Here is a 27,409-nt window from a genome sequence, read left to right as displayed (position 1 = left end):
TCACAGTTTTATATCGGCATATAACCCTAAACCGGGGTGCAATTACTCAATTGCCCCCGCTGAGCCCTTTCAGATCGACAAAGAAATTCGGCCTAGTTTTGACTTTTCATGCAAGAATTATGTAGATATATTTATATCTTCAATACTATTATAAAAAAATGGTCTTTTCTATCTTTATTTTCTATATAATCCATATATATCACCTTTTTAAATGCCTTAATTATTTTTTGCTATTTCCAAAATTATAAAAGACTTTTAAAATTATTATAAATAATAATTAAATTTTAATGAAGTCTAACTACTAAACTCAAAGTAATTATGGATTTCAAATTATTAATGTGAATTTTATTTTTTAATTTTCTATAGAAAAAAATGTATCTATTTATCTATATATATATATATATATATATATATATATATTCCAGCTTATTATGTGACTCTTTTGAAAAAGATGAGAATGATCCGCAAAAATTTCCAATCCTTTTTTAGGAAGATATTTATAATATGGAATATTTGATAAATGTCTCATATACTTCCAAAGCAAATTGTGAATGACTACATATTACACACTCCAACATATTACTATTTTATTTATAAAATAGAACACAATCAGTAAGAAAGCTATTGTATAAAGCAGTAAGAAAGTTGTCTCAAACAAAGCCTCGTCCGTTTTTTGGTTTGATATTTATTTGCAAGTAATTTATGTTCTTATCATTGAACTAATTTAATTCTTGAAAAATATAAAAAATTACATGTATTATGTTATGTGTGGAATCTGATTGTATTGATCAATTTGGTTGTTTTGTTGCCTCAGACCTCAAGTTTGTCATGTGTGCTGGGGGGGTGCGACGGGTTTACCCCTGCTTGGGTTTAGCTACTTTGCACCCTTTATTTTTTTCATACAACGCATCGGTGTTGTGTACCCAAGCGCCCCAAAGTTGAATGACTGAGAGCGGAGCGCCACAACGGTCTAGATATGGCACTGCAGTAGATCAAGACAGTTGTTTTAGCGTCGCAGCTTCCCAAAATAGTTTTCTTTCTCAGTTTTCTATAGGTTTGCGTCCCTTGGAGTTGTTTACTTGGCTTTATCTTGTATTTTAAGGAAGATATTGAGAATGGTGCATGTGAGAAGAGAACCAAGGAGAGAGTGACAAAGAAGAGAGAGATGCACTCATTTCTTCCAAGTTTAATTGTGGATTTCTTGGTATGGTGTGATGTGGCTCCATAGTTTTTTTCCCTATTTTGAGTTTTTCAACCTTAAATCCTAGTGTCTTTTACTTTCTCCGTTGCTTATACTTTCTTGCTTGTTTCATCATTGTGGTGTTTACTCCTCATCTCCCAACATTATATACATTGAAATCATATATTCAAAAATTGATAAATAGCTGATAAATTTAAGTCTCAACTATCCCATAATTGTTCATCTACACATCTTAATGAAGGGTATACAATTATATTGCTTGTGAATTTGGCTTACTCAATTGAGTTCATATCTTAAAAGCATATTCTATTAAGCTTCGTTTGGGATAACATTCTTATTGCTTTTTAAATCTATTTTCTAGTAAAAAAATTCTAAATTTTTAAAGCTGTTTTCGAGCACAAAATTTTTTAAATCAGGCATTTTTGTACTAAATTTTGCTTTAAAAATAATATGAAAATTATCTCAAATGAAACCTTATTCTATAAATATGAACCAATTGCATCCATAACTAGATCTAAATACGATACTATAATCTTCTACATGAACTATTTATCGACGAATGAGTATATTTTCACTATAGTCGTAGCAATCATTATAATTCATCATAATTCATACATCATTTTATTTGTATAAATGAATAATAACACCACCATGAATAGTGGTGTCAATTCGGGACAACGGGTCAAGTTCGGGTCGAACCCGAAACTGACCCGACACTGTTCGGGTCAACCCAAACCCAACCCAGTTTTAAAAATGGGTCAGGTTTCCGGACCCGAACCCAACCTGATTCGGGTTCGGGTCAACCCGACCCGACACGAATGACCCGAAGTTGACCTAAAATTGCTAGTTTTCGTGTCAAAACCGGTTAAATCTTCGATTTTTCGGGTCAAAATTGGGTTAAAAAAGGGTCAATCTCGGGTTTTCGGGTCAAATAGGAGTTTTCGTGTCAATTTCGGGTTGCTGGATCAACCCGAACTCGACCCAATTTTTAAAACGGGTTGATTTGTTGAACCCGAACCCGACCCGTTTCGGGTCCGGGTTGACCCTAACCCGAATTTTTCCGGGTCGGATTCGGGTCGTGTTTCGGGGCGTGTCAAAAATTGACACCCCTAATCATGAACAAAAGATCTAGTAGCTCTATATGTGCTATATATAAATCTACCTTTTTCACCATCGACATTTTTGTCTGCACAAATGCAAATATAAGAAACTCATCAACACCACGTATTAATTCTGAAGGTGAGTCACAATGAGCAGCAGAGCTGATGAGACCAAATGCCTCTGTCGCAAATTCATAAAAATTTCCAATATTCATTATGCACTTTCATGAACTTAGTACATCATAGTTAAAATTAAATTAATTAAAAATCAAACCATTTAAATTATACTAATATAATTATTAACATATAAGATTAAATTTGATTTTTAAAACTAATTAGTTTCGGCTCCACTTCCGCCTCAGCCTAGTTTTTCTTCTTTCTAAATGTCGTTATTATCTCTGCCCCCTCTCTCTCTCTCTCGTCTTTCATAAAATTTGATATATTACGATCTTATACTAATTTAATTAATCTAAATATGATTCAAAATTAAGACTTAATTTAATTAATTCAAATAAAATAACCTTAAGTATAAAAACAATTTATTTAAACTTAATTTAATAATAACGCTCATAATTATATTAATTTTTTATATGAAAATGCATATGATTTTAGAAGTATTTTTATAATTTTTCGTTAAAAATATATATCATGATATGTGATTACACGGAATAAAAATTATATTTTGAGAGTAATTTAATGATTAATAGTAATTTGTGCCCCCATACAAAAAACTTTTCCAGCTCCGCACTTAACTGCGTGCTGTATCTCGATGATTTGTGAGCTATAAGGACTGATAGTTTAGTCTTAAAGAATTGCGAGTCATAAGGATGGCTAACTTTTTATATTAATGACTTGCAAGCTACGGTGCTTGAATTCGTGGCTAAATGATGGGCGCTTAATGAACCATTGAAGACAAATGTTGAATCAAGCTTGCGATTTAGGCTTCACTTGGAACATCTTTCTTACTATTTTATGAAGTAATTTCTTGATATAATTTTTTATATAAAATTTTTGTACTAAAAAATTGCTTCATAAAACAGTAAGAAAATTGTACCAAACAAAACCTTAACGAGCTTAATTCTGACCGAAGATACAAAAATGTGGCATGCCCTTCTAGTTTGCACTTCTTACTTATGACCTTGTAAGGCTTAGAGACGAACCTTGTCGACGAACTTTGTGGCTAAATAATAGGACCATGATGAACCATTGAAGGCAAATGTCAACTTTATTTTGCGACTTGATGAGCTTATGCATTTGCAAATGTATTTCCAAAGGTAAGACTTCTTGTACTAATATAAAGAGTAATTCTTTTCATTTGGGCAGTTTGTATAATTGTTCTTGTTATTTAAATTATTTAATCTCTAATTTTGTATTGTAATTAAGATTTATCAAGCAATTTATTTGCAAGGCTTTCTTTTTAAAATATAAATTTGATTACAACAACAACAACATCGAGCCTTTGTTCCACTATATGGAGTCGGCTACATGAATCCTTTTTCGCCATTGTGTCATGTTAAAAGTCAATTTCTCATTTAAATCTAATACAGAAAGATCATGTCTAATATTTTCTAATCAAGTCTTTTTAGGTCTATCTGTACATTTCTTAACATAAGTCAAATCTAATACATCAACTTTTCTAACCGGGTCATCGGAAGGCCTCCGTTTAATGTGACCAAACCATCTAAGGTGACTCTCTCTAATCTTATATTCCACTGGAGCTACTCCAGCCTATAAATTTGTTGAATCGCTAAATTTTATCATTTACTCAGTATTTTTTTTTACAGAATTTCATATTTTTAGCAATTCTTTAAATGAACAAAACATGTTTACTGCCCACCTTAAAAGCATCAATTTTTTTCTAAAATTACAAATTTCTAACCCACAATTATGATTTTTTTTTTTCCATCTCCGATCTCATCCTAAATTGCATTAAAAAACCTAGACCTTTAATCATCAAACATCTGCCATATCTTTATACTATCTACTCAGGAACTTAAGATGCAGGTTTAAGTGTTCTAAAACAATACAAACATGATCACTTACCTGCTTGGTAAATCCACAGTAGGTCAGAAAGAACACACCATCCATGCTGAAATACATGCAGGACAAATGCATTGCACGAACAAGCTTAAGCACCTGCACAAGGAATCAGATTTTGAACATAAGTTAAGAGCATTAATTGCAAATACTACACAAGCAGAACATAATCTGATAAGTGAAAACTAAAACAAAAATATAACCATAGTAATAGTTTCACAGTAACATATTGCATGGTCAAATCTAACAAAATCAAATACACAAATCAGTTGACAAACACAAAAACATTAAAAGAGAAATCCTGAAGTCCAAAACAGTCAAAGCATAACATGCTTATGGAAGTTAAGATGTCGCTGAAAAAGGCTTACCAGAAGGTGTGACAAGTTAAATAATAATATATTTGCAAAAAACAAAATTAGCATACCTTTTTGAGAATAGAAAGTACTAAATAAATTAGAAAATGTCCAATTGGCAAGACAAATCAAAGCTTGCACAGTTTTCAACTTGAGTGAACTCTGGCTAGATTTCTAACTTTCTTTCTGAAACTTGACTTTGATGCCAGTGATGAAAGAGTAGGATATCGCATTGAGCTCATATTCCAAAACTCAAGTAAAGAACTCTATTTACTTCGTAACTTATCTCCACCAAGTAAAGATTCAACTCTGACCCCTCGTCTGAGACTTTGTTTTTCCACCAAGTTATTATAGTCTCAAAACCTTCCACGTTATCATTTTCATCTATAAAATTGAGGGCCAAAAGCTTATGCACTTTCAATGTATATTTTGCCTGTACCCATCAAATAAGTAAGATTACATTGACATAATTATTTATAAACTCTTCATACCTCCCACCATAGATTTTGGTATGGCAATAATCTACAAACTTTATCTTATAAAAAGGATTTAACATGGCGACAAATGATAATAATAAATATGCTCAACCTAAAATTTATCAAACTTACGTTGCTTGACAAATTGACAATGATTAAGCCACTCATGAAACCATAAGGACCATTTTTTAATCCAAGCAATTTTCTATCAAGTGAAATTTTGTCATCAAATACATAATTCCAGAAAACAAGTCGTGACATCATAAGAAATTTTCAAGGGTTACTAATTTATCTCATTCATCATTACAAAGCATATATATCGTTGAAAACTTTGATATCTATTTGCTAAATGCAAAAACACATCTTTATCGAAAACAGCACGCTGCTCCAATATCAAATAGATTGAATTTCACAATGCGCAAACATCATATCTCAATCTTCTAGTTATGACAAACCGATATTCATTTGCAGTTACATCAGAAAACTTGTGCCTTCTGGCCAGAAACTTTCTAAAGCACTTAATTGTATTATCAAGTTGTCAATTTCATCATCATGTAATGTCAAACTGACTTGCATAAATATATTTAAGATATGACAACAACAATGAATTTTAAAAAAAGTTCTGTTGGAGCTCATGGATTCATTGCTTATAAGGAAACACCACCATCACAGATTCGAATACAACAAAGGAATGAAAGGGCCCACAAATTGCTTCCGAGGCATTAATCGACAACCCCAAATACATTCAACAACGGGGCGTATAGTTGCTAGGAGGCAAACCTAATGGGGGTGAATAACTAGGATGATTTTTATTTGTGTTTGTTATTGAAATTATTGATTTCCTCTTTTCTTCTATGTAGCATTGAGTATAAATTCTTCAGAGAAAAAAGATTCATGTAGCCAACCCCACATGGTGGGATAAAGGATTGATGTTGTTGTTGTAAACTTTGAATTCTTTGATTTACCTTTCAATGAGTCAACAATCATGACCGGTGAAAACTAGACTAAGGCTTCATTATTGCTTCTTAAAGCAGCCTTCTAGTACAACAAATAAATTTTTTTTATTAAAAAGATGGTTTAAGAAGCAATAAGAAAGCCACCCCAAACGAAGCCTAAAAGAGAGGTCCATGGGCTACATGTCTTATATCACCTCAACTTTAGAAACTACTTAAAACGGTCCCAAATTATGAAGACTATTCTCAAGGAGAGTAAAAAATACATCAACATACGGATCTACCTCCATAACTGCAAAAACCAAAGTTTGCACTCCGGAATGAAAGAGATTCCATAATCATGACATGATGAAATATCATTATGCCTGAAATCAAAAGGTCATACATATTCTTAACAATCTCAAAAGACATTAGAAACGTTGTTAAAGGCAATAAGAAAGGTAAGAAAATTATATCTTACTTTTTCTCAATATTATCTAACCAACCCATCGATATCTAGTACACTGCGAAGAAGAGTTCTCCTCTACAACCCCTTGCCATGCAAAAGTGGGTACCCAATGAGATTTCTTTGACGTCACTTGTGACTATTTCTATTTCTTCCCCATCCATTTCTTTTAAGAGGATAAAGAAGCATTCCTCCACTATATCTTCTTGAAAATCTATTCCAAATATTTCAGCTAGCGTTTTTGAGGCTTTCTATAATCTATATACCGACCAACTCAAAAGAGAAGGTTATTATTAATACATTTCCTATCACATCTGAGACAAAAGATACGGCATTAGTGGATACAGTTCCACTTGTTACGCCTCCCTTGCCTGAAAAAGGATCCGGCTGATCCCATTTTGTGTGAGAATCCTGATGATTAGGATGACTTATATAATGATACTATGGTCAATACTTGTGATACTGAAGATCTCCCTGTAACACGTCTTCATGACTAGGAGATGGAGTCGACCTCAAAATTATCGAGGTGAACCTTCTCAAAATCCTTTCCAAGAACCATTTGATATAGGAAAATAGAGAAAACCATCAAACTTTGATGATGCATAGCTATAGTGCCTAATGGCCACCATGATAGACACATTCACAATATATTTTGTAATATGCATAGCTATAGTGCCTAACTATGATGCACCGACACGGACACGGCGACACGGACACGACACGACACGGACACGGGACACGACAATTTTTAAAAATATAGGACACGGGTGCGGCGTGGACACGGCATAATAATTTTTTAATATAATATATAAAAATTAAGGTGACATTATAGTAAAAATATCAAGCAATAATAAATCAATTCATGATAACTTGTTTAGCTTATAACATAAAGATGTTTAGTACAAAATGTCTAGTACAAAGTACAAACACAAAAATATAAGCAAAAAATCATTTAATACAACATGAAGGTCTAACTACTCAATAGAGGGAATGATAAAATTAGATTCAGATGTTGGTCTTTGGCCTTCAATATCATCATCATTGAATATCATTGCTTCCAACTCTGGTTCATCTAGAGAAAGATTTGCAACCTCCAATAATCCCATATCATCAAGGCACTCGAACCCATCTCCAGCAACATCCCACATCTTGTTATCACCTGTCATATAAAGTGAGGTTTTCCTTGATAGAAGACGAAGATTTGTATGTACATAAACTAAATCTTCAGCACGTTGTGGAGTTATTTTATTCCTCTTCATTGATTGGATAAATGAGTATGTGCTCCAATTTCTCTCACAACAGGAAGAGGATGATACTTGACCAAGAAGTTTTATTGCTATTGTTTGAAGAAGCGGTGCTGAAGCTCCATGAATCAACCAAACTAACTTTGGATCCATCCTCCATCTATCAACCAAAGATTCTTGATCACCAAAATCCTCTAAATATCCAAAGAACTTTGCAAGTTCTATATTAAATTTTTTTCTCTCATTTAAAAAATATCGTTTCAAGCATATCTTTCTCATATCTTTCAAGCATATATATATTTTTTTAATCCGGACACACCCAGAACGTGTCGGACACGTGTCTGTGCCGTGTTGGACGCGTGTCCGTGTCCTACACTGCATTGCCTCTTAAAATGGAGTGTCGGTGCATCATAGGCTATCACACAACAAAAATGATGAGACGAGGTGATGTGTGATGTTCTCGAGTCAACCCATATTGATTTCGGGTTTCTGGGTCAACCCAAACCATACCCAATTTTACAAACGGGTTAGAATCCCGAACCCAAACCTGATCCGTTTCTCAAACGGGTTGACCATAACCCAAAATTTTCAGGTCGAGTTCGAGCAGTACCGAGCATGTACTGAGCGGTACCGAGCATGTACCTAACAGTACCGAGCATGCACTGAGCGGCACCGAGCATGTACATTAGGTTTTTCAACAATGAAGAGAAGAAATGGCGAAATCCACTTATAGGTCTTGGCTCTCTTGCGCGCAGAAGGTGCTCTGTTTGGCCTTGATTGCGAACTTTGCCTCGGCTGACCGCATAAATCACGCAGAAATGACGAGCTCGGCTTGGCTTCGGCTCGAGCAGGAATGACGAAGGAACGGGAGGCGAAGGCAGCGGGCTTCGTTTAGCGTCGACTGCGAGCTCTCCCAGTCCGCCCTAGAAGATTTCTTTCATGGATCGAAAAAATAGGGCTTCTCGTTCGCGGAAAAGGCTAAATAGAACTGACGATTTTATCATTTAATAACCGGACACGCGTGTCCGATTTAAATTTTAATGTTTTAAATTCCGACACTCCAATGCCGTGTCGGACACGTGTCCATGCCGTGTCTGACGCGTGTCCGTGTCCGACACTGCATACCCTCTTTAAGAGGCGTGTCGTTGCATCATAGGTGCCTAATGTACCTGCAATAACCTAAAATGAACCTGATAAGCATTATATGCATATTTAAGAGTATGAATTTTTGTAAATTTGATATAAGCAGAAAAATTTATAACTATAAATTTTCTTATGAGCACTGCGGCATTGGGATGGGAGTGCTGCAATGCTAAGTTCTCTATTTGGGTAAATAAAACTTGAGTCCTTGAGATCGCTACAACACTGCGGCGCTGCCTTCTCTATTTATTTAAGGCGTTTGGGAGCACTACGGCACTAAAAGAGCAGCACAGCGGCGCTAAGGTATCTATCTATGAGAAATTTCCAAAAAGGAAAATCCCTTGGGAGCGTAACAGTGGTGAGGAGGTCAACGTCTTAGCTAGGTTAATTTTGATATTTTTATATAAATATCTAAAAGTATTAAACCATTCATTCATCCATCCATCATTTTCATTCGCTAGAAACATTAGTAAAGGAGAAAGAGGAAAGAAAAAAAATGATCTATCAAGCCAATTGAAGAGATTATTCATCTTGAGGTAGGCTTTTGTCACCCAACTTTAGTTTTCAATTTACGTAAAAGTTCCGAAGATTTATTTGACTTAATAAAAATTGAGAAACTTTCCACCGTGTAATTTTTGGTATGTCATAAAATAAATGATTTTGAGCATTTTCACACAAAAAAATTCAACCTTTCATTTAGTCGTTTTCATGTGATTTACTGTTTAAATTGATTTTAATAGAAAATACTATAGAACAACATAAGCCCATAAATAATGTTACAAATATTCCCCATGATTGATTTTTTTAATTGTTATTATTGAGTGAATGTACAAGTTCTGCCCCATGTATACTACTGGAATCGTCGTAGATATGCTACTTTCAAGTATTCATGCATTATGCTAAATATCATTCATACATAATGAATATGTCAATGTTTGTATATTTATATATGAAATGTATATGTCATGTCCCTGTGCGGAGTTTATGTGGGGAGAAAGAAAGTGATCTAAGTGGCGACTCTTTCATATTTTGTACAATATAAGTTGAGTTATAGGGGCCTATGCACACAAGTATTTCCTTTATGTCTTGAATAAATGTAAGATGAACAAATGGAGCTATAAGTGAAAGTAAAGTTATAAAGGGAACTAAGTTATATGTAATTCTTCTATCTATCCTAAACAAATGTGAGATGATTGAGAAGAGATATAAGTGGAATTGTAGATATAAGAAAGCTTCGAGACATATACATGTGAAAACTATTTTACATAATCTGTATAAATGTCATGCAATTCACTTTGATGTTATGTTCAAGTTTAAATAAAGTTCATCTTGTTATGTACAAGTTCAAGAACTGATTATGTTGTTGCTTTTGATATATGTATACTATTGATACATAACCACTTTTAAAAATTAAATGTAATGTTGTTACCAATTTATGAATAGAATGTTGTATAATTACCACACCACCTTAAGTAAACTGTAAAACTTTTTGTTTTCTTCTTACGTAATTTATTTTAATTATGAATGTTGAATTCTTTAATAGGTCTCAAGAAGCCTACTGAGCAAGTGGTTTGCTCACCCTATATACATGTTATTTCAGGAAAGGATAAAATGTTACGTAGATAGAGGAAAGACTGATAAGATCAAAAGTTTAGGCTATAGGTATGTTTCTATTTTAAATTTGTTTTTTTAATTCAATCATTTATGTATATGAGTTGATATGATAAAAAAGTTATACGGGATTATTGTGCATGACTCTTTTAATGAATTGTGAGTTGTTTATGTTTTTTTTTTTTTTTTTTTTTTTTTTTTTTTTGTAATTGGATTTTTTAGTTTGTTTTGAATTCATTTATTGATGACGAGTTAAATAGGAATAAAAATAATTTTCCAATTAAATCTTAGAGTGTGACATAGTTGACCAAAGCCACCTCCTGTTTTGCCTACTCTAGCTAGAATTCCTTCTAACTTACTATATGTTGATGCTAAACTTGTACCTTAGCCTATTCTAATCCATATTGTACCAAATCAGTCAGCCCCTGTATAGCCTACCCCTATTATTGTGGAGTTGCATAAATCTATTTATTTAATTGCTCTATTCTGGTTTATAGCTATTTATTGTAGTGTGTAAAATGTTATTGTAAATAAATATTTTAATGATGAATGAAAAGAATAGAAATTAATGAATGAGTTTATTTTTTGCCTGCATTTTTTGCCTGCTGGAAATTAATTAGAAGTTTTGTGGTCTATTTCATTTAACGAAAATTTTGAAAAAAATCCTAAGACTTTGATCATGGGTTTGGTTTATCACCATTCAATACAATATAACATCATGTTTATGGGTAATATTGATTGGATCGGCGGTATGAGGCATAATTTTTATTGTTAAAAGATATTGGGAGCCTTACTGGGAAAATAATTTAGAGCAGGAATAATATTTTATACCCCCTCATTTTCAAACTATTAAAATTGTCATTAGTATTATCCATTGCAACAGCAAGAGTTGAAAAAACATTTTCTACAATTGCCACTATAAAAAATTGACTACGAAATAGTATTAGAGATCAGTAGAATTATTGTTATTTGAAATTTTGGATTGTATTGATAATGAAGTTATTAGATTTACATGAGAATTTGACTTTTAACATGACACAATAGAGAAATAGAATTCATGTGGTCGACCCCACATGGTGGGAAAAAAACTTGATGTTGTTGTATTGATAATAAAGTAATTATTCAACTCTTCAAGAATATAAAGAATAAACGTTATAAATTGTAAATATTTTTCAACTTATATTGAATATTTGTGATAGGAAATACTTGAGTTCGCAAGTAACCCCCTAATGGGAAATACTTGAGTTCGGAAGCAAACCTAACAATAATTGGTGAAAATAGCAAGAAAACCTCAAGATCTCCGATAAAAACAATCCAAAAATAGTATATTGTATTATAGGAATCAAAACAAAAACAAGAACAAGCAAAGATACAATTGATCCTAAATTCGAGAGGATGATCGTTCTCTCCCAATCTCTAGACGATGAATCTAGAGCCCAAAACTACAAAGAGAACTCCAAGAGAAACAATAAGCATACATAACCCTAACCCTCACAACTCCTACTATTTAATACAATAATTCCCCCAATTCAATTTCTAATTTAAATTTCCCTCTCATGCCTTAACCGCCCCCATCTTTCCCAGCTTGGCCCCTAGCTGCCCCCCTCAACACAACAATTTAATCAAATAGCTTAAATAACACGCATTCATAGATAATAGAAATAAACACACTACAAAGATCTCCAGTTACATCACATCAATCTCCCCTAAGGCACTAAATACCTCCCAAACATTTCACAGATACATAATCAAGCCCTTATGACTCAGTACTTAGCATAATTGTATCAATTCCTTATGAATTCCAGTACGTAGCACAACTGTATCAAACCCTTATGACTTCCAGTGTATAGTACCATTCATTCATTCAATGTCAGGCCCTTATACCTCCACTTGGATGCACATGAGCATCAATAATCGGCCACCAACATTTCCTTCCTTCACACAATTTCAATCACACATAAAAATATTAACACTTTCAACATGAATAAAAAAGTATCAGACACATCACACAAATATATAGAATTTTATATTTATGGCAGAGCAGCCAAAACTTTGGGGTAAATTTATACACGCCTCAACAACTACCAATTGTAAAAATATCTGCATGTAATATTCACAATATTTCTAAGTTTTTATCCTTCTATAGCAACTTTCATCAGTATCAATATACCCAATCAAAATACTTAAAATATCAAAATGTATAGAATAATGAGAACAATATATCAATAGTTAAACAGAAAAAAATTTCTAGATATCAATTTATCCAAATTTTTTTGTTGTCCGTTCAACTAAAAAAACCAAAAAATTTAGCAAAACTCCATAATATTAAAAAATAAAAATAGGGTAGATGTAACATACCTCAATTCAAATAACTTTCTCAATAAGCCCGATGAATGAAAACAATTCGAAGACTTCCAAAATAGGCTCTCTTCTTAAAATCCTCCCCTCTCTAGCCAGCTAATCAAACTGTGAGAATGAAATGTGATAATGGATTTTGAGAGGATTTTGATATTTATATAAAAAATTAAAAGCAAAATTTCGAGGCACCCATAACCCAACACCCCGATAAAATATCCTAATATGACCTAGCATATACAAACCCAATGTCACAGCGCTTCAATACAGAGACCCAATGTCACAACGCTCCAAGTGCACCTCTTATGCTACTATAATACAAAGAGCTCAGCACCGCAGCGCTCCTAAGAAATTTTATATTCTAATTCAAACCTACTAAACCCTTAGGACTAATTCCAAACAAAAAATAATGAGTAAACATTCACAGAAATTCAAAATACATAATTTTAAACATATCAATCTTCCTAGATCAATTCATATCAATCTTCCTAGATCAATTCATGTCATTACTTGTAATTAATTAATGCAAATGTGGTTATTACAATATCCATGTTCCATTTATCACTGATGTTGACACCTTTCATCTTTGGGTCCCTAAAAACTCCCCTAGTTTGCTTCAAAAATAAGATTTCTTATTTTGGATGGGTTCACAATTGAGTTCTTTATCAAAAGAACTAGATTTTTTTATTATATTTATTTCATTTTTCATTTTTTATATAATTTTTATTTTGATTTAAGTTAAGTTGTTAATTTTTTGGATAATTTAATTTTAAGTTTTAACTTAAATTAAATTTATTTATTTTATTTTTAATATTGATTTTAATTTAATTTAAAATTATATTTAATTTTATTTTTATATTCATTTATAATAGGTTATAGGTTTTTTTTAATTATAATTATCATAATATTATAATATATTTATCATCAAAAGAACAATTGCTTTGAGACCCCTCAAAACGACATCTAATTTTGATGTGGACAATCTCATTAGGACCATTTCTATGATTCTAATGTGATGAATACAAAACTTAATATAAAAAATGAATATAAAACTTAAATCATATGTAAATTCAAATTAAATTAAAACTTAATCTAAAAATTTAAAATAATTAAATTTAATAATCTAAAAAAATTAAAACTTCAACTAAATCAAAATAAAAAATGTATAAAATTGAAAAGATCACAAGGGTGGAATTTGTATGGTCAGCGCCAAAATTTACCCGGATGCTACAGTTCCTGCAAACAACCAAATCTTGTTATCATAATCTCTGAAAGAACTATATGGATCTTGTATGTATCTAACTTCTATGAAAGCTAATTTCAAGCCTACTCAGTTTTGCTTAGTTGAATATGGGGTTAGCAATGACTTAGGGCATCTCCAACCGAACTCCAAACGCTCGAATGGCGATGCTCGCGAGCTCCAGCTAAACGGTAAAACTTTCGCTATTTGATTGCTGGTGAATAGTGGAACACCAATATTGGCATTGCACTGTTCATCTCCGTCATTTTTATGTCTCTACCGAACTTGTCGTAGAAACACGCGAAAGAAGAGAACGACCGTTAACTTCGCAAAAGGAGGCAAAATGGAATTCAATTGGAGATGAATCACAGCATTTTTTAGTTTCACAACATTTTGGAGTGAAAAATGAGATTTTCGGTTGGAGATGCCCTTACTGTTGCAAACATGCACGTCAAAAACCACAACATGCAGTATGACTATCATGCCTATCATATCCCTAATATGTGCATTGTAAGGATGGGAAAGAGGCATCCATACATTAACCAATAAACTGACCAAGCAACAAGCAACCCTTTTGCTCATAAGCATCCATGTGTATCGCCTTAAGGCTGTGCTTCGCTGCAATGCATATAACATAATATAAATAACTCAAAGAGTAACTTGAAGATGGACAGAAATAATGTGTAAAATGCAAATGCAATAACAGACTGACAATTATTTGGATTTCTATGAAAAGGCAATGGCATTGCATTTCATTAGATGAAAAGTTACAATCATGTAAGAGTAACAAGCCCTGCACAACAACCTAAAGCATCAATGAAAATCCAGCTACATCTGCAAGTAATGAGAATAAGCATACATTTACAGCTGAACAGCGACCATGCAAGGTTTAAATTTGCATTGAACATTTCTTTTGAGAATGACCTAGAAGATGGCAGCGGCCACATTGCACAACCTTCTTTGGTCTCTTTAAACTTTCTATTCGAAGAACTTTCTTTTTAGGACGACCAGGTGGACGACGTGTCTTAGGTGGACGAATGATGACATCAGCTTTACGGCCACCGACTTCAGCTCCATCACCAAATTCATTCCAGTGGGTTCTGTCTGGTGGAGGATATATGCTCTGTGAGTAGGCCTCAAGATATTTGTTGACGCTAAAACACTCTCGAGCATAATGGCGAACATCTTCACCACAAGATAGGAGTGCAGCAGCAGCATGTGCACAGGGTATGCCATAGATTTGCCAGCGCCGGCATGAGCAGCAATGTCTTTGTATGTCAACAATATTTGTTCGCTCTGATGACACAATTTCAAATTCAACTTTATTTGCTCGGAGAACTTGGTAGCAATGGGAGTCAGCAATTGCTTCCAAAATAATCTTCTCAGCAGATGGAACAAGAATTGATGTCCATGATGAGCCCAGATTCTGGCGCTCAACAAACCAAATTGTTAACTGATTACGGATATGTTCCATTAGCTGTACTATTGGCAACTCATGCCCTTCAAGGGCCCAGTTATACAATACTTCTGTAATCCCTAAAGTTAAATGGCCATAGCGAACACCCTCAAAGTATGCAACAGCCCAAAGGATAGGAGGGAATTGACGAAACCAAGGCATGACATCTTGAACTTCCATCATCTCAGCCACCTTTGCTTCAAATTCAGCACTGGTAAGGGAATAAACAGCATTCCAAAAGAGGTTAACAAGTTTTGTATTTTTAAACTCCTCACGGAAGCTCTCGCTAACAAAACGCAAACAAAAGCCGTGAAAAGCACTGGGGAAGTGAGTTTCAACTGCCTCCACAATTGAAGGATGTCTCTCTGACAATATTGTAAGTACTGGCATCTTGTCTGTGTTTATTCCAAGAAGCTTTCTCAATTCTGACAGAAACCACATCCAGTTTTCATCACTCTCCACATCAACGATGGCAAAAGCAAGAGGAAACAGAGTATCATCAGCGTCTAGAGCTGAAGCACAGAATAATGTCCCAAGATATTTCCCTTTAAGATATGCTCTATCAAGTTCAAGAAGTGGCCTGCAAGCATGCAAAAAACCATATACTGATGCACGATACGAAATAAAGAGCCGATGGAAGCAGTTCTCTTGACCTGTTGCATAAACTAGCGCTATACTTCCTGGATTTGTTTTTCGTATCTGTTCGCAATATGCAGGAAGAAGACGATACCCATCCTCAAAGGTACCATGTACTGCAGCAAGACTCCGTTCTTTCCCACGCCATGCTTGCATATAAGAAACTGCTACACCATGCTGTTCACGTATGTCCTGCAGTATTTCCTTGGGTTTATACTGTGGATTATCTCTAACTCTAGCCTCCACAGATCTAGCAACCCATCCAACAGTTGCTTGCTGATGATGAAAGTTGTGAACACCTTCACAAGTATGTTCTCCATGCAATGTTCTTATTGAAAAAGTAGGACCACCATTACACTTGGCTACATGAATCCTCCAAGGACATCCTTCCTTGGCACATTTAGCAATGAATCTACTACGATCAGATTTCACAATACGAAGATCAAAATGAAGAGCAATTGCAATATCTTTTAGTACCCTCCTGCAAGTTTCAACATCAGGGAACTCCTGCCCAACAATTAGAGAATGGTCTGTGGAAACCAAACTATGTTCCTGAACTACCATGGAGTTGCCGCAAATTAATTCCTGAACTGCCAATGAGTTACTGCTCATTAGTTCATGGACCGCCAAGGCATTCTCGGTCATTAGACCACTATATAAATCAGGCCTATCTTTTTCCTTCATCTAGCCAATCAAACAAAGTCTTTAAATGAACAATCAAAATAGCCTATACAAAACAGTATGATCATAGCATAGAGCACCAATATCCATTCTAGTTCAAATCAGTTGCAAACATCGAACTTTTCAGTCCACAGAAACCCTGAAAAAGTTCATTGTGAAGATACCAATCAGTCAAATTGGGCACAATGATGCAACACAGTAATACATAGGGAGAATTTAAAAAAACAAACAAACCCTAATTAACAGCGCGCTACAGCTATTGGCTCTTTCTAAAGGTAAATTAGACATTAATTTTAATAAAAAATGCCTTCTTCTTCTTCTTTTTTTTTCATATTGTGCAGATAGTCCACAAACTCATGGATTCTAACCTGCGCCGCCCCTGAAAGAGAGTGAGAACCCCCACAGGGCGCGGCCATTAAAAAAAAAACAGTCCTGCAGCTTTAAAACCCTAATCACAGTCGAAATTAAAAATTCGCCAGCCAGAGGTTTTCGATTCAAAAGAACCCTAGCAATAGCAAATCCGTACCCCATAATTCTAAGTTGAGCTCCATTATTTAAGCAAATGGGGAGCCAAACAATTTCCCAATGAAAGACCCCATGAAGTGCGAAATAACGTAACAATCTAGCAAGAGCCTCGATAAAAAGATCAAACTAAGTCGGGAGCGGGAATGGAGGCCAAATCCGAAACAGAAATGCAATACAAAAAGGCAAGGTCGGTACAATACCCCGTTCCGCAATCCAATTGATAAAAGAATGCCGAAATTGTCACAAAAATTTTGCTCGAGAACCTCGGAGATTTCGCGGGATCGGCCGCATGGCAGGTTGGGAAGTAGGAAATATAGGTAGGGAAGACTGGGCAAATTATTGGGTCAGGTGACCGAAGGCAGAGATAGGTTCGGATAATAATAAAATATTATTTTAAAATTAGCGCAACTAAAGCGCAACTAAAGCGCAACCAAAGCGCAACTAAAGCGCAAGTCAAAAAGCGCAACTAAAGCGCAAGATGACGCGGCAAATTTTTATTGGCTGTCCGAACTTATCTTTTGGCTCCGGTCACCTGACCCAATAATTTGCCGGAAGACTGAGGCGGAAGGGGAATACCTCCTCAATATCCGATGCCGAAATTACCCTCCGGAAATGACATTTTGTTTAAAAGATATTGACCTTTCATAATTTTAACTCTTTTTTAATATTTTTTTAAGATGATAAGTAGTTCTTTATAATTAAAAGTTTTTGGGAGGACTGCAAAATGACTATAAAATTATTATAAATAAAATAATTTTTTAAAAAACTATTCTATAAAATAACTTTTTTAAACAAAAAATATTATTAAAAATTGTGAAAAAATAATGATCATATAAAAAATTTGATTGCAATCTATAAAAAAACTATTTTTTTGTAAAGTTTAAATATGATAGTGTGTTAGTAAAAAGATTCTTTTTTTTATTTATTAAATTCAATTAAATTTTATTTTTTATAATTTTTTTTACAAACTATTGCCATTGTTTTGGATAGACTTTCAGAATTTAGATAGATAAATAAATTTATTTGGGAGCTAATTTATTTAGTTGATTAATTTTTTGAAGATTATTATTAGGATTTTTTTAGAATAGTGTGTCAAATCATATATTTGATATAGAAAATATTTGAGTACAAAATCTTAGCAACTATTAATGAGATATTTATCAACTAGTCTAAAGGTCCCTTTGGGACGAGAAATTATTCTACGCAGAGTCCGGACATAGCTCTGTCTAGACTCCAATAAAATCGTTACACCTAAATTGTACACATTGATATTCATTTCTATTTCACGTTTAGTCTTTATTTTCTAGCCCGATCGACCCGACCTGTAAATTGTTTTAAATGAAATGTCATAAAGTTCTATATTTTTAGGATTTTAGCTTAATAAATTGCTACTGAAAAAGAAGAAATAATGATAAGGAGATGAAGACTTGTTTGGGGTAGGAAAAGCCGACGAGGATGAAGACTGATTTGGAGGAAAAGCTGATGAAGAAACGAGGAATTATAATTTTTTCTTCACACTTATGGAATATGTTAGGGGTTTGAGGAGGCAGCGGTCATTTAGGATGCTAAGGTCACTAAAGTCAATCGAATTTTCACATTCTTCATTAAAAAGTTGAGCAAAATATCCATCCACCTTTGTTGAATATCATCTCTAAGAAAAGAATTGTTTGATTTTCATCCTTAATACATTTCACTTGAACTAAATCCTTAATACTCATATCTCTTTATTTGGATATATACGTGTATATTTCTCCCTCCTTAGTACCTAATACCACTAGTCACTTTATCCTACATAACATTAGCATTCTCAAGCACAGATAAAATCTTAAGATTTAAAATATTACTCTTAAAAATATTTTTATTATTATTCTTTGAATGTTCTCATCTATTCATAGAATATCATTTTACTTTATTTTTTATTTTCTGTTTTTTTATCTTAAAGTCCAGAATTAATAATCGATATGAGGTACATAAATTTTTATTCGGAATAACTTTACAATCTTTATAATCTAAACGTTCTAGTTTTCTTATAAGAAAATAATCAATATAAATTTTACTATATCCAATTTTATAAGTGATGAGATGCTCCTCTTTTCTTAAAAAATGTATTATCAATTAAAAAATTATAAGTTAAAAAATATATATAATATGATCTTAACATCTTCATTTGTCATCCCAAACTTATGGCCACCATGAATGCTTTTAAAATCATCAACATCTCTACTAATATGTCTATTTAAATCTCCTCCAATAAAAATTCTTTTTTCAAGATATATCTTTTATATTAATTTTCTAAATAATTTCAAAATTTTAATTTTAAACTCATATCCAAACCTACTTGAAGAGCATAAGTTCTTATAATATTAATAATATTAGCATCAACAACAATCTTTAAAGCTATAATTATATATTTAATTCTATTAATTTTTATAATATTATCCTTTAAATTCTTATATATAATCACGCATACACTATTTTTATTACGACTCATACCCAAATATTATAGTTTAAATATTAAACTATCAATCTCCTTAGCCTTTTATCTATCCCATTTAATTTCTTGAATGCACATAATATTTTATCTTCATATGAATCACAATATATATTAATTCTTTTAACTTTTATGTAAGATAACCTATATTTTAAGTTCTTATCCTAATTTTAGTTTTATGGACTAACTTTTTTCCAACATCCATTCTTGATGTGGGAGCCCTTGCCTATTTAACATTGCACATGGGCGCTAGTGCGGCGGTCCTTGCACACTTATATATGTATTCAGATCATACAGCATGTCACTTCCAGTGGACGCCTTAGCATTAACATAATTTTTTAAAGTATTCATAGCATTATTATTCAACAAGTTTTACATTGGCTGTCAACTACCTAATGCAACCCTCCACTTTTCTTATCCAGGACTTAGGACCTTGCAATGACAGTGTTAATGTTATGTGGGATAAAGTGACTAGTGATATTAAGAATATTATAATTCTATAAAAATAAAAAAAATAAAAAAAATAATTGTAGCCAAAGAAAACTATGATTAATATTTGAAAAACAAAACAACAAAATATATGTCCCAAATATATCGTAATTGTCACTTATAATTATAAAAGTTTTTTATTTAATTTCATTTAAATCAATTCTTTTACACTGGATTAAAAAATGAAATATGTGTTTGAGGTTTACTTCTAAAATTAGTTTTTTTTTTTTTTGGACTATGTTTAATGTTCACCCTCTTTGGAGGAGATGATTGTTTACTTGAAGTCTGAGGTTTGAGCTTTAAACCCTAAATCCTAAATTTAATAAAAATGAAAAAAGGAATATAACTACTGTTTTAAAAATTGGACTGGACCAATCGATTTGACAATGAACTGGCCAAAAGATCAGTTTGGTCCAATCTGAAAACCGCTTATGCATCAAACTGGACTGAACCAGTCAGAGCCGTCGATTCATTCGGCGAACCTATCGGTTCAAACCAGCTCCAATTCTTTTGAACCAATAATACTTATTTATTAGCTAATAATAATAATTTATTTATTTAACACTAGAAAAATAATTTTATTTATTTAAAATGATAAATTATTTTTATATAAATAATTTTTAGATATAAATTTATAAAATAATTTTTTTATATAACATATACATGTAAAATATGTTAAATTGTATAGCATAAATTAAAAATAATTTATATTAATTTATAAACTTATGTCAGAATTAAATTTATATTAAATATGCTATATAAATTAATAATAATTTATATTAAATTATATGGTCATATGTAAAGTAAATTTAAATTAAAAATCAAATTTAAAAATTTAAAAATATTTAAATTTAAAATGATCATTTTTTTATGAGCGTAAATTCTTATAATTATGATATTTATATATATTTTATTGCTCTTACGTGAGATTTTAAAATAATTCTTTTACTTAATTATATAAGTTTTATGTTTCATAGTTTTTAATTTCGTTTAATTTTTTGTCTCATATTTGAAATGATGATATTATTATGTTAATTTCATTAAATTTCAATAATAATATTATTTATTACATCCGTAAACCTCTCTTTCTTCCGGTTCGTTGTCCGGTCCAATTTTCACAACCTTGAATAGAAGTGTTATTATGAATTTTAATATTTGAATAGAATATGATAAAAAGAGCTAAAATATTTATTCAATAAACAATCAAAATTAAAATCTCAGTTAACTATTTATAAATACCATCAATTTTTTTAATAGGCATCAATAACTCAAAATCCTAAAATTTTAAAAGGAGGCATAAATTAAATATTTGTATAAAAATTATATTTGAATGCCTCAATGTTTTTTCTTCACCAAAAGCTCTCAATAAATAAAAATTTGAAGGGATTTCAATGTGCTTTCAAAGTAGAAGTTAGATCAAATCATAATGAATAACCTTTTTATGGTCAATGAAGGCGAGTAATGGACTAAAAAAAGATTTTTAACAAAAGAGATTAGCATAGAAGTTGTTAGGTGGTTATGCATTTGGCATGTAAACATTTCTATTAATAAAAAATTAAGCTAGGTAAATCAACATGTAACAAAATACTTTTTTTATTGACAATAAAAGCTTGTTTTCAAGGATAGAAGTGATAAGGATGACTAAATATCATAACATCAATAAAAACTATTGCTAAATATTCGCAATAGCAACGATTTAAACTGCTACTAAAAACAAATGTTATCATTGATTTTTAAACTGTTTTTATAATTTGTTGCCTTGGGATCATATTTTTAAGCTGATATTATGTTCTTGAACAAATGACATTCCGCTCAATAAGTAAACACAATAAAATATTTGACTCATTTGATCAATGAGAGCCAAGCCGAACAACACATCAACTCGCTCAAATTAGGCTCGTTTACACCTCTAGTGAAGAGCATATGTTCAATGAAGTTTTGCTTTGGACCAAAAATAGGCAAAGGAGAATATTGGCATAAGTGATCTCTGAGTTTTTTCACATCTTTTTGTGAGCTTAAAGGAGTGAGAGAGTGAATAGGTTAATGATTATGATTATGATTGTTTATGATTCATCCTATTTACATGAAATTATAAAGCATAGCGTACTCGCGTCCTGAATGATTATATACATGTTACACTTTATGTGCGTTGGGTGCAATGGTAGATTTTGATGACCTACTAGGCTTTTGATCGTTATATATTTTTTTTGTGATTTTAGGGAAGGGTAAGAATTTAGTGAATTGAGACAGATCAAAATCTTTATATCAGTTTTATTTTTATGTTTATTTCGTTTGTGGTCAAGAATGTATTGATGTAGGATGATTTAAAAGATGTATTCATGATTAGTGTAAATGATTCTTTTAGAAATAAAATATATGTTTGAATAAAATAAAAAAATGAAAATTGTGTTTTCGTTGTATTTATTATTTCATATGGATGATTATTAGTGGTACTGTTAGATGGTTAAGAGATCTAAATCGAGAATTTCATAATTAAATATTAAGACTTGACAAGACAATAGTGGTTGGAGGACTGTAATCAATTAATCGTGGTCGGATGGCATTGGTGTTGATCAGGCTGTGGTTTGACAACATCTATAAGGTATTGTTCTGATAGAGATGATTAGGCGGTGGTATGACGATAATGGTCAAGCTATGATTCGACTATGATAGTTAGTGGTTAATTGGAGGTGGTTGGGCGATATTTTATTGGCATCAATTGGATTGTGGTCTGATGGTAGTCGTTAGGTAATGATTTGGCTATAGCAATCAAGCAGCCAGGCGGTGGTCTGACGATGATGGTCAAGATGGTGGTTCTTCAGCGGTGCTCATGGTGGATCTTTGGAATTCTTCAAGCTTTTGAGATCTCTTGACTTTCAAGCTAAGGTCCAAGCCCCCTTCATGTACTTATATATAGCTTATTTATAGACTTTTAAGTGATATACCCAAAACATTTCATAGAATGGAACATAATCCTACTCTTGATCATAAGATATTATTTCAACATATAAGTGCCTTAATGATATCAGAATTAGATAATTTTGGTCTCATTGGATTCATCTTTTTGAGAAGCTCGATTTGATGACAAGCATGTAAACTTCGGAGATACTTTGATTTTCTAATTAATGCCTCAAAGTTTTCAATTATGCTTTAAATATTTGATTTGAGTTTCTTATGAGTTGGATCAATTTGATGTCGACTGTTCTTCTCATCAAGTCATTCAGTTTCATCACACATTAATTTGCTAAAATCATAGATTGGATGATCCTGATTTTAACTTTCAAAAAAAAAAAAAAATCAATTTATCAAGTTGTGACTTATCAACTTCAAAAAGTCATTCAGATACATCAAAATTCATGCTTAATCAAGTTGTGACTTATCAACTTCAAAAAGATTGTCTATCTAAACATGAAAGAAAATGCAAAGAGCTACCTAGCTTCCCAGGATGTTCTCCTTACTTCTTAGGCCTAATCTCGATACCCTGCACAATGAGGCCACTCTTCCGGTTCCCGCCTTTGTTCTCCAACAATGACATAGCAACATCCCCATCATCCCCTTCTTCATTGTAAAACTCCCCCATCAAAATTTCCATCCACCCATCCTGCCTTGTTTGAGGTTTTCCAACCATTCTACAATCCCTCTGTGCTTGCTCATCTGAGTCTGACCATTGATCATGCTGAGGTTCCTCCGCCTCGCCCTGCACATCTGGTGCCTCGACTGGTCGAAGTCGATCTTTCATATATCTAGGCGGAAAAAATGGCCAAAGCCTAGGATATTCTTCTTCTTCTTCCATCAAGCGCACCGAGAACCCTGAGACATGGGCTCCTACAGTGACAGAAACCTCCAGGAGAGGATAACTTAAGCCCCTTACAGTATTTGATACTTTGAATACAAGATAAGCTGAATAGTTTGACCATTTGGAGAGCATCCTAGAGTTAATCTTGCCTCGGATCTCCAACCAGTAGACATCGCTTAGCTCAGCAACTTCCGAAAACCTTGCAGAATAACACTCTTCTCAATCATATATAAAAATTTCAATAACCACCACTGTATATCATAATATCATACAAGAAAGTTTTAGAAAATTTTTTGCGAAGAATCCAAAATAAAATTAGTGGTTTAGCAAGAAATCAAAATTCTTACTTCTAAATAATCTGAGTCCTTGTTTGTAAAACCAGTTTTAGAAAATAGAGGTGCAGGTTCGGGTAGGAAAAACTAGTCAAGATGGCATATCATTATGTATCTTCAACAAATATATGCTTTCATGGTATGCAAGATTAATTTTTGTAATGCTGCTTACGATTTAAAAAGCGAGCTAAACGTGCCAAATTTTGTATCATGGCCTTCTAAAAAACCCCCCTTATGCTAAAAATATTGGAAACTCTCATTACATTCCATTTACTTTTAACTTCATACACTTGCTTACATCCTCAAACCCTTTTTCCTTCCACAACAAACCAATAATTTTCAGGGGGGGGCTATGCAAGGCCGCAAGATCTTTCATACCTTGTAAAAAGAAAACAAGGCATTTTGTACCAGTGCCTTTGCTGCCATTGCATATAACGACATGTATTGACTTACTAGCAAGGAACAACGACATGTTCTTGATGGAAGCAAGTGGAGCAGTGGCTCTCGGTCAAGGCAAAGAAGCATGAAGATCTGTCGCAAGGTGTAGGCGCAACCACCAGGAAGTGACCGGTGGAATGGAGAGCAAGGTGTTTTTGCTTGGTCAAGACAATACGATAGCATTCAAAATTTCTCTTTCAAAAATTTTTTTTTTTCAATGTAAAATCTGGATCAAGATCGAGATTGTTAGAATTGGTCCAGATTTAGGTTAAGTCATTCCGTAAGGCATCACACCTATATAAAAATTTTTATATAGATGCTATAGGTTGATTTATAATTTGAGGAAAATGAAATAAAGTTTTCTCCTAAAATCTTTTCTCTTCCTTCCCGGTCTCTCTCTCCCAAAAAGTTCAAGATACATCTTCCTCCTCCAAGAAATGGCACAACAACTATATTTTAAAAATAATTGAAATATCAATTTGAGATGCAAAATAAATTGATTCATCAACATTAGAAGATTAAAAGAGGCTAGCAAAGTAAACTAAGAATACAGTTTCAAGAAAAAGGGAACTGGGTATTTTTTGGGTATCCCAAAAAAAGATAAACATTAAATGCATTTTAGATTTACGAGCATGTTTTGCATATAAAAGAAATGGCTTTCATCAACTCCTACATTTCCATAAATTAGTCAAAATGTTGCTTCTAAGCTCAAGACAAGAGTGGCGATTGCAGAAGCCTTCCTCACAGAAAAAAACACATTATTCTTCCGCATCCCCCACCAACACTTTCAAAATAACATATCAAGGCAAACAAAACTCAAAACAGACAAATTTTACCAGCCAAAACGTAACTGTAAGCCGAACAAAATAAACAATCTAGGGCATCTCCAACCGAAAACTTCATTTTTCACGGCAAAGTAACGCAAAACCTTCAAAATGGCGTGGTGATGCTACAATCGAACGCCATTTTAGGTGTTTTTGAGAAGGTAACGATCGCTCTCCCTTTCGCGCGTTTTGCCAGTTGAGAGCAAAAAAATGACGTGAGTGAACAGTGCGACGCCAATATTGGCATCGCACTGTTCACCTGCGATTAAATGGCGGAAATTTTAGCGTTCGGTTGGAGCGACGGAACGACTCCATACACTCGTTTAGCGTTCGGTTGGAGATGCCCTTACCAACATAAAAAATTTCTGAAAAAAAAAAAAAAAGAGTTGGGACTGGAGGAGTCAATTTATGAATTCACTACGCCACTATAGAAAAAAAAATTAAACTTTATCCACAACTTCATAGATAACAAAAGAATTTCATGCAAATATCATAATCAACTAAAAGAGGCAGAAGAAAAAAGTCAGAACAAGCTCATTGCCTTGATTCAGGGAGATGAATCCATCTCCGATATTGTGGAGTATCTCCGGGTCCCCACACAAACCTAAGCTCCCTCTCCGGCAAGATGAAGCACTTAACCCCGGTCTCTCTATCCACAAAAAATCCCTGCCAACAAAAAGCATCAGCACGACTCAATAGCAACCACAGTCACATAAATTAAAAAAAAGAAAAAAACGACAGGAACAAACCATCCTTCCGCCATCGATGAGGATTGGGTCGCAGAGGCGGAAGTAGAGATGCTTCATCGATCCGAATTCCACCCGATCGACGGCTCGTGCAAGCATCTCAGCGTAATCGGACGGAAGGAAACTCCTCCACACTTTATCAGAGCTCGCTGCCGACCGAAACGCAGCCGAGACAGCCTCCGATCGGCACGCATCTCGAGGAGACGTTAGCGTTATCGCATGCGCCACGCACTCTTCCGGAAGCCTTTGGATATCGCCTTGTCGGCTCGCAAGCTAGTTGGAGCTCGACTTATTTATGAGCTCACGAGTCAAATTTATCGAGCTCATGAGTAGAGCCCGAGCTAAATGTAGATCGGCTCGTGAGCACACGAGCCGGCTCGAATTATTTTTAGTATTTTTTTAAATAAGGTAATTAGTTTTTTTTATTAAATTTAAATCTTAAAAAAATTGTAGAATAAAAAATTTGTATTTAGCTTTTTTTTTAAAGAAATCGTGAAGGATGCGTTAGCTATAGCGTAAATTTTCAAAATATAGGTATAATAAATGTTAAAGCTGCTGCCAATTTTCACAAAAATATATATAATAAATGTTAAAGCTGTAGCTACAGTGCTACAGGTTGTTTTAAAAAAAAAAAAAAAATCAAATAAAATAAGACCGCTGATCTAGAAATCTTTTTTCAAAAAACGCAGTGCTTTTGTTTTATCCACCGGATAATGCAGTCAAATTGGGCAGGAAAACAGCGATTGGCCCTACGAGCGGCTCCACCAGCTCGTTCCGGTCTCGCGAGTCAAGCTCGAGCTCGAGCTCGAGATCGAGCACGGTATTTGACTCGCAGGTCGA

General features: G+C 33.3%; 2 protein-coding genes across 4 annotated transcripts in view; both read right to left on the bottom strand.

Moving 5' to 3' along the window:
* Nucleotides 1-4,221: 4,221 nt before the first annotated feature.
* Nucleotides 4,222-17,783, bottom strand: LOC110112871. 3 transcript variants are annotated; one of them, XR_003699468.1, is made up of 5 exons: nucleotides 17,654-17,783; nucleotides 15,015-17,067; nucleotides 14,693-14,773; nucleotides 12,919-13,026; nucleotides 4,222-4,437 (listed from the first exon to the last, which is right to left on the bottom strand). XR_003699468.1 is itself a non-coding variant. In XM_028691627.1 (3 exons), exon 2 carries the CDS (start codon nucleotides 16,929-16,931, stop codon nucleotides 15,045-15,047), a length of 1,887 nt encoding a protein of 628 aa, XP_028547460.1. In that variant the 5' UTR covers nucleotides 16,932-17,067; nucleotides 17,654-17,783; the 3' UTR covers nucleotides 13,807-14,773; nucleotides 15,015-15,044. The 3 variants fall into 3 exon arrangements, 2 of the variants coding, with proteins under 2 accessions (XP_028547460.1, XP_020700911.1); XM_028691627.1 differs by lacking the exons at nucleotides 4,222-4,437; nucleotides 12,919-13,026 and having other exon boundaries at nucleotides 13,807-14,773; XM_020845252.2 differs by lacking the exons at nucleotides 4,222-4,437; nucleotides 12,919-13,026; nucleotides 14,693-14,773 and having other exon boundaries at nucleotides 14,870-17,067.
* Nucleotides 17,784-23,719: 5,936 nt separating this feature from the next.
* The window catches only part of LOC110112850, a 33,712-nt gene continuing 30,022 nt past the window's right edge, over nucleotides 23,720-27,409 (bottom strand). The window contains exons 16-18 of the mRNA XM_028691622.1: nucleotides 26,573-26,842; nucleotides 26,365-26,489; nucleotides 23,720-24,428 (exon numbers count right to left, since the gene is read on the bottom strand). Of these exons, the coding sequence (XP_028547455.1) occupies nucleotides 23,888-24,428; nucleotides 26,365-26,489; nucleotides 26,573-26,842 (936 nt within the window). The 3' untranslated portion in view covers nucleotides 23,720-23,887. The remainder of the gene's footprint in view (nucleotides 24,429-26,364; nucleotides 26,490-26,572; nucleotides 26,843-27,409) is intronic.

Source organism: Dendrobium catenatum, unplaced genomic scaffold (assembly GCF_001605985.2).
Source record: "Dendrobium catenatum unplaced genomic scaffold, ASM160598v2 original_scaffold_27042, whole genome shotgun sequence".
In the NCBI taxonomy this organism is placed as follows: Eukaryota; Viridiplantae; Streptophyta; class Magnoliopsida; order Asparagales; family Orchidaceae; genus Dendrobium; species Dendrobium catenatum.
The sequence above is the reverse complement of the archived record's forward strand: the minus strand, read 5'-3'. Positions and strand labels throughout refer to the sequence as shown.

Coding starts and splice junctions, on each gene's coding strand:
- LOC110112871 (XM_028691627.1), bottom strand. CDS start 16,931: ATGAAGGAAAAAGATAGGCCTGATTTATATAGTGGTCTAATGACCGAG.